This window comes from Berghia stephanieae, chromosome 11 (assembly GCF_034508935.2).
Source record: "Berghia stephanieae isolate SIO BIC M18660-M18661 chromosome 11, UCSD_Bste_1.3, whole genome shotgun sequence".
Classification (NCBI taxonomy): domain Eukaryota; kingdom Metazoa; phylum Mollusca; class Gastropoda; order Nudibranchia; family Aeolidiidae; genus Berghia; species Berghia stephanieae.
In genome coordinates this window covers 3,470,838-3,483,337 of record NC_088370.1, presented here as the reverse complement: position 1 = coordinate 3,483,337, position 12,500 = coordinate 3,470,838, and the positions used below count along the sequence as shown (strand labels likewise).

General features: G+C 37.1%; 1 protein-coding gene across 1 annotated transcript in view; it reads right to left on the bottom strand.

Annotated features, from left to right (window-relative positions):
• Positions 1-12,500, bottom strand: part of LOC144957366 (uncharacterized) — an 84,856-nt gene that overhangs the window by 5,757 nt on the left and 66,599 nt on the right. The window contains exons 2-5 of the mRNA XM_078888562.1: positions 7,412-7,553; positions 5,657-5,822; positions 2,316-2,470; positions 38-298 (exon numbers count right to left, since the gene is read on the bottom strand). Coding sequence (XP_078744688.1) covers positions 38-298; positions 2,316-2,470; positions 5,657-5,822; positions 7,412-7,553 — 724 coding nt within the window. The remainder of the gene's footprint in view (positions 1-37; positions 299-2,315; positions 2,471-5,656; positions 5,823-7,411; positions 7,554-12,500) is intronic.

The window sequence follows — 12,500 nt, the reverse complement described above, 5'->3', positions numbered from 1 at the left end:
GTTCTTTTTTTCTTTCATATAATATAATTTCTCTCACCATCATCGCAGTCAGGGAAGTTGGGTGCCTCCATTCGGGTGCCAGGAATTTCAACACCCTCAAGGTCACTGCACCAGCAGTCGTTCATACCCGCGTGTTCGCGGCACTGCAGAGATTCAAAGTCTCCGTTGGGGGCACAGCGAGGAAGGAAAATGGAGCCAGTCAGCCTCTTGCGCATCTCCCGCATCCTCATGCACATGGTGAGGGGTCTCTTGGTTGCCGTCGTTGTGGGTGTGGGGGTCATCTTGGGTGCCGTGGTGGCTGTTGTTGGAAATAAAATAAAATATAAAATAAAATAAAATTCCCTTTATTCATCCCCGAGGGGAAATTTTGTCTTTAGGGTTTATTCCAAGGGTAGACTGGAATAACCCAGGCATCAACTGTAGTGCTGCACGGCAAAGTGAGCTAGGGCAAGGTGACTTGCTCAAGGCCACACAACGATGCGGGTAGTCAAACTTGGTACCTTTTGGGTAGGAAGCAAAGACCGTAGCCCTGAGCCATGCTGCCTGTTTGTCACAGGAATGGGGAGGGGAATTATGGTATGAAAAGAATTTGTGAGTACTATGGAGGTTGTGATGATATTCCAATAAATCTATATAAAATGTGTGACTGGCGATTTCATTCACGTTACTGTTTATAAACAACCCAATATGTTTGTCCGAACACGTGTAAGGGTGTGTCACAAATTTTAAGTTTTGATTGGTCAAAAATCTACTGGTTAATTCATTATCAACTTATGGCAGATATATAAGGTGAGAGTTCCACCCCCCCCCCCTCCCCCCTCAACACACACTCCCAAATTTAGAAAGCCAGTAAGTCTTGGGATTAGTTGAGAACATTTCTCCTTTCATCTGCTTTATCAATCAAGCTGATGGTGATGATGATAATGTTGGTGATGGAGATGATGATGATGATGATGATGATAATGATGAAGATGATGTTGGTGATGGAGATGGTGGTGATGATGATGAAGATGATGTTGGTGATGGAGATGGTGATGATGATGATGAAGATGGTGATGATGAGATGATGATGAAGATGGTGATGATGAGATGATGATGATGATGATGATGATGATGAGATGATGATGATGATGATGGTCATGGAGATGGTGATAAGGATGATGATGATGGTAAAGGCAATGGTGATGATGATTACAGTGTTGGTGTCAGTGGTGACTGCGATGATCATAATAAATGCAGTGAGAGAAAAACATATAATGGAATACGTTTAAACATCAAAGAAAATTTTTAAAAAAAATTTTTAAATTCTATTTACGCAGTGAATCAATGAATCATATCTATCAGATCTTACTCAAAACAAAGGGATCCAAAATCAAAACATGTTTTTTTTATAACATGACATGAACTCATCAACTCTTGAAAACAACCAGAATTTTTATAGAGGGAATGAAACGGAGGTCACTCAGATCTTTGTTATTGTTTTTAAGACAGCCATTTTAATATTAATGATAAATTTATATCAATCAGACTATAAACGTTCCAGATTACAGAGTTTTGCGTGTTGGTGCAGTATATCCGGATGGCAGATGTAGTGAGTGCGGCTATGTGGTCTTGTGGTGCGACATACGCTTTCGGATAGGAAAGTTCTGGGTTTGAGCCTTGCTCGATGCATAATTGAGTCCTTGGAAATGGCTCTTTACTCTCATTCTCTTAGCGTACTCAGGTATAAAATGAGTACTTGGCTGTTAACAGAGTTGTCTCTGTTGGATAAAAAAAGGTAATATCGTCATGTCTTGTCCTACATGTTGCGTGTTGTTGTTGGTCAGGGCCCCTTATAAAGCGCTTTGAGCACATTTAGTGGATATTGCGCTAGATAAAAGCTCAACATTCAATATGTGTGTCAGTGCATGACATAATCAGTCAGAAGCTGAAAATTTTGGATTTGCATTCTTTTTGCATTTTCTGAAAGAATATGCTCCCCAGAGCATTTTATTCTTTATTTTGAAGTGAAGTCGGGTGATTTTTGATGAAGTTATGGTCAGATGTATGGGAAAGGTATCCAGCAACTTTTCTCAAATTTCATACTTTTTCAACTTGACTAGCTGTAAAAAATATTTAGAAGTGAAAGTAAGCTTTGATATTTCCGGAAGATGTACAAAAAGGTTGATTTAATAATTTATGACAAGAACTCATTTTTGATAAAAAATAGACCTTCTAACTAAACTTGGCAATATCTCAGTTCAAACCTTTTCACCATCCGACTGATTATGTCATTCACTGTAACATTTAGGTAATTGCAAAGCATCAATACTCACCAGTCTCCACTTGCTTGAACACAAAGCCCTTCATGCTGACTGTGTTGTTCCCTAGCTTTCCCTTTGCCAGGGTGTTCAACATCACTTTCATCAGCTTCCCCGGATGGGAATTCCCAGAGTCTTGTAGTTCAAACGTTGTCATGAGAGATCCTTTGCTGTTGGGTGAGTGGGGGAAAAAATATAATTAAAATAAATAAATAAATAATAATAATAATAATAATAATAATAATAATAATAATAATAATAATAATAATAATAATAATAATAATAATAATAATAATAATAATTAAAAAAAAATAATAATAATAATAATGATAATAATAATGATAATAATAATAAATAATAATAATAATAATAATAATAATAATAATAATAATAATAATAATAATAATAATAATAATAATAATAATAATAATAATAATAATAATAATAATAATTTAAAAAAGTAAAAAAAAAATAATAATAATAATAATGATAATAATAATGATAATAATAATAATAATAATAATAATAATAAATAATAATAATAATAATAATAATAATAATAATAATAATAATAATAATAATAATAATAATAATAATAATAATAATAATAATAATAATAATAATAATAATAATAATAATAATAATAATAATAAAAGTAAGTGTACATTCATATAGCGCCAACATCAAATGCAATATGAGCTCTATGCGCATTGTAAAAATAGCATTTGAAAAAAATCTCCATAGCTATTAGATTCGGAACCAACATATAAAACACATATCAAAGGTGGCCTTAGAAATACAATGCAAATGTTATGTGTAATCGTCCATCAAAGATTGAGGTTGGAAGTGCTTTCCAAAATACTGAAATTTGAGCTTTTTATATAGCGCAAAATCCACTTTACGTGCTCAAAGCAAATTCCAAGGGGTGCTTGGCCAACAGCAACACTTAACATGTAGGACAAGACATGACGCCTGTTAGGTGATATTAGTCTTTCGGACAGAGACAAAAGCTATTAACGGCCAGGTACTCATTTTACACCTGAGTACGGTGAGAGAATGTGAGTAAAGAGCCTTTTCCAAGACTCGACTATGCGTTGAGTGAGGTTCAAACCCAGGACTTTCCGATTCGAAAGTGAGTGTCATACCACTGGACCACATAGCCGCACAATGCTCCCTAGGATACTGACCTTCGACCTTCAAATGGTAAAATTATTCCACATAGAGGGGCGAGTTATAAGTATTCAATTCAATATAGGTCAACGTAACTCTCTCCTGTTCACAAGAATGGACAACCGAACAAAACTATTGGATTCTAATTCACGTTGAATGCTGTACTGTAGAGTTGGAAAAATATTTATTTTATTTTTTAAAAAGCAAAACAGTTCCTTTCTAGTATTCGAGGGTAACAAAACTCTATGATAGAGATGTCAATAATAAGAATGGCTGTTTTTGTTTTGTTTTGGTTTTTTCTTCTATGCTTTTATACTTCTCCATTTTCAATGTTTTTATCTCAAAGAAAATGCAATAATACGAGGGCTCTTTCATAATTAACCGAAAAATGCCTGTAAAATCCGCGTTTTTTATGCTATCCCCAACAAAATTCTTGCACGTGTTCATACCTTGACTCGTCCTTCATTTCTCTACGTAACAGCCAAGTCTGTCGACACACTTCTGCCAACGCCGCACCATGGAATAGATACCCTCTCGGAAGAAATTTCCATCAAGGTTTTGTAGCCATTTCCGCACATGGTCAACAAGCTCTTCATCAACATCAAAGCGCTTTCCTGCCAGCTCACGTTTCAGTGGCCCAAAGAGGTGATAATCAGATGGTGCGAGGTCTGGACTGTGTGGTGAGTGTGGCAAAATCTCCCATCCATATTTCTCTAGCCAACCTTGCGTCACTCGTGCTGTGTGGGGTGTAGCGTCGTCGTGTTGCAAAATGACCCCGTTGGTCAACTGCCCTGGGCGTTTTCTGCGAATGGCCTCCCTAAGCTTGTCAAGAGTTTGGCAGTACCTTGCAGCATTGATTGTTTCTCCAGGTTGTAAGGTTTCGAACAGAATAACACCACGAGTGTCCCAGAAAACAGTTCCCATTATTTTCTTTGCTGACCGCATGACTTTGAATTTCTTCGCGACAGGTGAGGATGGATGTTTCCATGTCATCGAATCTTGCTTTGTTTCTGGGGTGCAATGGTGCAACCAAGTCTCATCACCGGAGACTATGCTGTCAAGAAAAGTCACATCGTACCCTAGAAAGTCTCCGCCGGCGTTGGCAGTATGCCCCTGAACCCTGCGTGAGCTCTTGCTTCTTCTCAAAAGTTCCCTGCAGATGTCCAATCTTTGTTCTTTATGATTGTCTGTCAATTGCTTAGGAACCCATCTTGCGCTGACTTTTCTGTAGCCAAGTTCATCAAATACAATTCTATGGGCAGAAGTTTCCAAAATTTCAAGACTGCTTGCGATTTCATGAAGTTTCAACCTCCTGTCTTGACGAATAAGCTCATCAACTCGCTTCACATTGTCTTCCGACGTCGCAGTTATCGAACGCCCTCTCCCTTCCCTGTCTGTCAAGTCGGAATGGCCGGCTTCAAACAAATTACACCAGTGATAGACTTGTGTACGGCTTATAACATGCTCACCATATACACTCTGAAGTTCTTTATGAATTTCGGTAGGATTCAGACTTTTGGCGTTCAAAAAACGTATGACAGCTCTGATTTCCTCCTTTGACCAAGTTTCAAGGTGGGCCGCCATCTTTAAAATCGTCTAGAAATTCATTGTGCAAAATGATGCACTTCATAATTTCTGGGAATATCCGTAAGGAAATAAGGAATATCATGTCGTTTACAGAATTAAAAAATCTCCACTGGTTGCTGAGCAATGGGCATTTTTCGGTTATTTCTGAAAGAGCCCTCGTACAATGTATAATATATTGTAACTTATGCTTTAAGGGCATTTAAGGAGCATTTTAAAGCCCTATGACTGGTATGATATATATGATCCAATATGAATTTAAAAAATATTTTTAAGCTTTAGCCCTAATCTCTCTCATTCGGTCTATTATTTTATCATATTTAAACTTCAAATTCACACAAATCTAGGGAAATTCTTGGGCCAGTTGATGATGCTTTATCTAAAAAAAATTAAAAGACTCAACGAATTTTGGAAAACCAGCCTTCAAATCATTTTTTAAAAAAATGGTAATTTAGGCCACTTATAATTTCCCTTGAAAATCGGTTTGTAACAGGACTCGGTTATAACAGGGATTTACGGCTGGTCCAGTCCCACCATCACTGTCATACTGAGGGTCCACTGTACTTATTATTATTATGGTCAAAAGGCCGGCCGGTCCTCACCTGAATCCCAATATAACAACTGTCTGCTCCCCTGGAAGGTGTCGGAACAGGTCCTCTAAATCTTGACGAATCTGCTTGGCCGTGGCCATAAACAACTGGCTTGTTGAGTCGGCCAATTCGGGTGTGAAGACTTGACTGCTAATGTTGATGGTGGCAATGCAGGTAGCTAGAGGTGAAATAAAAAACAACAACACAAAGACAATATATCAGTCTAAATTTTCTAATTAGTTTTTTTCTACTCCATCTGAAACTATGCTGTCATTTTTTGACAATTTATTTTTAAAAGATTTTTTTTCATCTTGTACAAAAACCAACTCACATTTCTGTACAATACAGATCATCATCTTATTATTATTATTATTATTATTATTATTATTATTATTATTATTATTATTATTATTATTATTAATATTATTATTATTATTATTATTATTATCATTAATATCATCACCATCATCATCAAACTAAATATGTAATATATTTTAAAACTTATTCATTCATTCTTAAGAGTCCTGAATATACGATAACCCACAAAAAATAAGCATTAAAACATGGTATGAAAAGTACAATGGAAGACCCTTCTCTATTCAAATCCTGGAGGCAAGATGGCGGCTTTTTGGGCATATACACTCAGAAAATATTAAAATATAACAGCTAATTATTACGCCATTAATACCAGACCTGCCAAATTGAAAACTTCAAATTCAGTATTTAAAGTGTTATGTCATTTTTTAGTAATTTGACAAGAAAATTAGTAATTTCTGAAATCGTGTTCCAACAACCACAATTTGAGACTGATGATCACTTCAACATTACATCGTCATGCCTACGCTCTGTAGAAATGCTTTATTATTATTATTATTATTATTATTATTATTATTATTATTATTATCATTATTATTATTATTATTATCATTATTATTATTATTATTATTATTATTATTATCATTATCATTATTATTATTATCATTATTATTATTATTATTATTATTATTATTATTATTATTATTATTATCATTATCATTATTATTATTATTATTATTATTATTATTATTATTATTATTATTATTATTATTATTATTATTATCATTATTATCATTATTTAAGTAATACTGAGAATTAAAAATTCGTAATTTTCACTAAAATTTCCTAATTGGCCAAGAAATTTGTCTAAAATTCGTAAAAATTACGAAAATTTCGTAAGATTCGGCAAGTATGTAATACTTTTTATTCGGCCCATATGGACACAAGAAATATAAATGCAGACCACCCACGTCACTTCACTGTCCTGAATAGAGACCTAAAACGCCTCCAAAATAACAAAGAATTAAAATCAAAGGAAAATCTTATGAAATTAGCATCCACAGCAAAAAGACTGAACTGTGGAAGGAAATGACACAGATGATTAGAAAGGCAAGCCGAGGCATCCGGATTGGATGATTAGGAAGCGAAAGGCCTGAAGTCAAGTAAGTCATTCATTCATTCCTAACTGAATTAATTAATTCATTTTTTATTCATATAATCCAACTAAGTTAATTATCTTATTCATGCATTAATTTATAAATTATATATAAATATTATTGAATTAATTTCTAAATTAATGATTGATTGATGGACTTAATGATATTTTAATTAACTTATTTACATCATTTATTTAATTAATAATTAATTCATTCATTTATTTATTAGTTTATTGATTAATCACTGACTCTCCTGCATTTATGTCATGCATTTATCTATTCATGCTGCACTCACTCAATATGGCATTTTCGTCGATGCCCATTCCACTGCCATCACCGGAGCCGGAGCCGGATCCAGAGCCGTCAGCCAAATCCTCGTCGTCTTCAAAGGTGACACCGCCACCTCCGCCACCCCCGCCACTGCCTGCCAGAGGCTCCTGTGGATGGAGGATACAGTTAGGGTTAGTCTTAATGAAGTCTTTCTTGCTTTTGTCAATTAATACAATTTTCATAGACGCCTCCCAAAAAAAAACAAAAAAAAAACAAACAAACAAAAAAAGCACTCAAAAAACAAAAGAAAACAAACTAAAAACTAAAAACAAAACGAATACAAATTAAAAAACAAACAAAAAAAAACAACAGAAACCCCATGAAGACAAGCGACACCCCCCCCCCCCCCCCCCCCCCCCCCCCCTGTGAGAAGACAAACCATCCCATCCAAGTTGTCATCTTTATTATTATTATTATTATTATTATTATTATTATTATTATGATTATTATTATTATTATCATTATTATTATTATTATTATTATTATCATTATTATTATTATGTTGTCAAATTATATGATTTATTGGTGAAAGCCTAAAGAGTAAATAAACTTGAAACTCGAGTGAGATGAATGAAAATAATTTCTTAAAATGAATGACGAAAACTAAAATTTCACCTTTCTTGTCATTTTAACTTAAAATATATTTTCGGTGGAGGAGGCGGAAGAGGAAGGGGGTGATGAAGAGAGGAGGGAGGGGAGACGAGGAGGGGGGGGGAGAAGGAGAAGAGAAGAGGAGGGGGGGGGGAGAAGAGGAGGGGGAGAGGAGAGGGGAGAGGAAGAGAGAGAGAGAGAGAGAGAGAGAGAGGGGGGGGGGGGGGGGAGGGGAAGAGAGAGAGAGAGAGAGAGAGGGGGGGGGGGGGAAGAGGAGGAGAAGGAGGAGGAGGAGAGAAGTAAACAACGATTGTCAAAGTTAAAACACTAAGCCATGATTCGATGACGTGTGGAACTCTTTGTTGTTAGCAGTTTGTTTTTTCCAGTGAGCAGACGTGTCACCAATGTCTAAACAATCGACGACAGTCACAGTCACAGGCAACTCCCCTTTTGATGACGGTGGGAAGAAACGTGGGAAGGGAATGACCTCATTTCACTTCCATTTCATTAGAGAAGCCATTTTGATAGGCGCTATCATCAAATGTGACCCATCGACCCAAAACGGTAATATGTAAGGCGCGCGGCGCATGATATCAAAATCCAATAGATTGTTTGTTTTTTTGAGTTTTTTTTCAAAGTTAATATGACCAGAAATGCAAATATTGCAGTTTGACGTTCGTAGAAATAAATAAATAATTATTGTCAAATGTAATGGGGATGCTTCGATCTAATCAAAGAAGGCAGATGATGCGGACGGACGTTTCGAGTATTCTCCTTTATAAAAAATGTCTTTAGTCAGAAAAAGGGGCAGAAATACCTCCAGAATTGGGCCGGCCGGTGAAATGACCCATTATGGCGGTGGATGGACAAAGAAAAGAGAGAAGGGCTTACTATCACCAACCACGTCATTGATTTGACCTCATCAATCCAACTGACCACACAATGAAGAGGTATACGTCGACGGTAATGATAATAATAATAGATCCACGACAGACCTATTTATCTACTACACACTGACTGCTCTGTATGCCCTACTGTTTTGAAAGAAAACAATACGTTTAAAAAGAAAAAAAATGTAGCTAGAAAACTAGTCCTTCAAATATATCGATTAAATTGACCCTCATTTTGGCCACACAAAAAACCTCTCAAACTTGGAACTTTAACTCTCTCCTTACCAGCCATTTTCATAAATTTCCCTGAAACTCCACACCCACCCAACACAAAAAAAATTTTCTACTCAAACAGAGAAGAAACAAGTACATTCCATACATATACTTGTCCAGTGTCTACTTTTTATCGATAGAACAAAATATTTTCTTTATAATTTGTGATGTACACAGAAATCAGAATTATGTTGTTGTTTTTTTAAAAGGGTTTTACGGCGCTTGCAACACATTTAGGTTATATCAGCGCCAGTAAAAAGGAAGAAAATGGGATAGTAGAAAGTTCTAGAATTACAATTGAGAAAACTGTTGGTTGCATCGTAACGAATGTGACGATTTTCCTATTGATGGTAAGGATAGGGTTAAGGAAGGCGATGTCCCAGTTTTGAGGGTTTTTGCCAAGATGAGGGTCGTTTAAATCGATCAATATATCTGAAGGTCGAGTTTTCTGATCTGGCCAAAATGGTTAAATACGAGTTTTTTTCCCCCAGAACACAGACCTGCCAACCCTTCATTTTCCAAAAGTGGAACCAGAAGGTCAGAGGTTAGGAACTTGAGAAAATAGGAATTTCTTTACAACGAGAGAGAGAGGGGGGGGGAGTGAGAGAGAGAGATGACAGAGAGATGAGAGAGAGAGAGAGAGAGGGGGGGGGAGAGAGATGGAGAGAGAGACAGAGAGAGAAAGAAAGAGAGAGAGAAAGAAAGAGAGAGAGAGAGAGAGAGAGAGATAAAGAGAGAGAGAGCAGAAAAAAAATCACCCCCACGAATTAACCTTTCTCGACTCATCATTGGCTCAAAATGACCACCAACGTTTCTACCAAACACATAAAAACAGTATTCCGGCACAGCTGGCAAAACTACATAATGTCAATTGTATTAGGTAATGGAATGAATAACAATGTGAAATTGAATGTAAGCTTCGATTTAATATAAGAAAACAGATATTATATTAAATGGAAGTTTACATTCAATTCCACATTGTTATTTATTACTTCGAGCTCCGAGCAGCACCATTTACATTAGGTGATGGAATGGGGAAGGGCAAAGGAGTGCAATTAATTTTCCTAATTAATTCCCTGTAGGCAATCATTTTTTAAAAAATCACATTTTTTACCCCCTCCCCCCCCCCCCTCCATTTTTTTTTCTTCTTACCATCACCATTATCATCATTTTTGAAAATCGGAATTTTAGAGACAATCGCGGAATTGTAGAATAGATAGTTCGAAGATGACGTCACTCAGGTCTTTGTTATTGTTTTTTGCCATCCGCGTTTATGAGTAATGCTCACTGAACTGTATTAACCCGACTATAAACGTTCATGGATACACACAGTTTTGTGTGTTGGTCCGTTATACTTCCGGATGGCAATGTTATGAGCTTCTTAGCCAAGCGCATACTATCTATAGGAAGAGTGGAAATAGGAATAATCCGCCAAAAGCGGAAGGATTGACAGGTCTAGTTAGTTGAAAAGAGTTCCGTTTGATTGAGGTAATGAAGCGTCTGAGAGGACAGGGGCTTCGTAATCCTTCACCGATTTCACTTTAATGTAGATCTACATACAGGTTCTAATTTTAAACATTGTTTATATTATTTGTCTTTGTTCTAGTCATTCATTCTTTCTTTCTTCCTTAGCATCAAAATCTCAAGCGCAATAGATGATAATTTTCCTTAGTAAACTCCCTCCCCCTTCTCTCTCTCTCTCTCTCTCTCTCTCTCTCTCTCTCTCTCTCCCCGCTCTCTCTACTTCTCTTTGAGTTATGTCTCTTTCTCTCTACCCTCTTTCTAGTTCTCTCTCTCTCTCTCTCTCTCTAGTTCTCTGTCTCTCTCTCTCTCTCTCTCTCTAGTTCTCTGTCTCTCTCTCTCTCTAGTTCTGTCTGTCTGTCTCTCTCTCTCTCTCTCTCTCTCTCTCTCCCGCTCTCTCTACTTCTCTTTGAGTTATGTCTCTTTCTCTCTACCCTCTTTCTAGTTCTCTCTCTCTCTCTCTCTCTCTCTCTCTCTCTCTCTCTCTCTCTCTCTCTCTCTCTCTCTCTCTCTCTCTCACACTCTCCCCACCATCTCACTCTCTCACTCACTCCCAGCTCTCGCTCCCCTCCTCCCCCTCTCTCTCTGTCTCTCACTCTCTCTCTCCCTCTCTCATACACACACACACACACACACACACACACACCTCATATTTTTAACGCAATGTGAGTGTGAGTGTCAGGAAAGATAACAGTCTAGGGTTTCCCGCCATGAGGTGTTTGTCTAGTGTACGTGTTCATAACACCACAGGTCCAATTACCGGAACCTTTCAGCTTGTGACGTTAGTCAATTATCAATTAACTCATTAATTAATTAATTAATTAATTAATTATTATTCAATACCAGTCGTCTACCCATCACGCGTTTATTTTGCTCACAACATCAATCCATCCATCCATCCATCCATCCATCTATCCATCCATCCATCCATCCATCTATCCATTAGTTCGTTCAACTATCCATCCATTCGTTCTGCCATCCATTCATCTATCCACTAGTTCGTTTAACTATCCATCCATTCGTTCTGCCATCCATCCATCCATCCATTAGTTCGTTCAACTATCCATCCATTCGTTCTGCCATCCATCCATCTATCCACTAGTTCGTTCAACTATCCATCCATTCGTTCTGCCATCCATCCATCTATCCACTAGTTCGTTCAACTATCCATCCATTCGTTCTGCCATCCATCCATCTATCCACTAGTTCGTTCAACTATCCATCCATTCGTTCTGCCATCCATCCATCCGTTCGTTCAACTATCCATCCATTCGTTCTGCCATCCATCCATCCATCCATTAGTTCGTTCAACTATCCATCCATTCGTTCTGCCATCCATCCATCTATCCACTAGTTCGTTCAACTATCCATCCATTCGTTCTGCCATCCATCCATCTATCCATCCGTTCGTTCAACTATCCATCCATTCGTTCTGCCATCCATCCATCTATCCACTAGTTCGTTCAACTATCCATCCATTCGTTCTGCCATCCATCCATCTATCCACTAGTTCGTTCAACTATCCATCCATTCGTTCTGCCATCCATCCATCCATCCATCCGTTCGTTCAACTATCCATCCATTCGTTCTGCCATCCATCCATCCATCCATCCGTTCGTTCAACTATCCATCCATTCGTTCTGCCATCCATCCATCCATCCATCCGTTCGTTCAACTATCCATCCATTCGTTCTGCCATCCATCCATCTATCCACTAGTTCGTTCAACTATCCATCCATTCGTTCTGCCATCCATCCATCTATCCATTAGTTCGTTCAA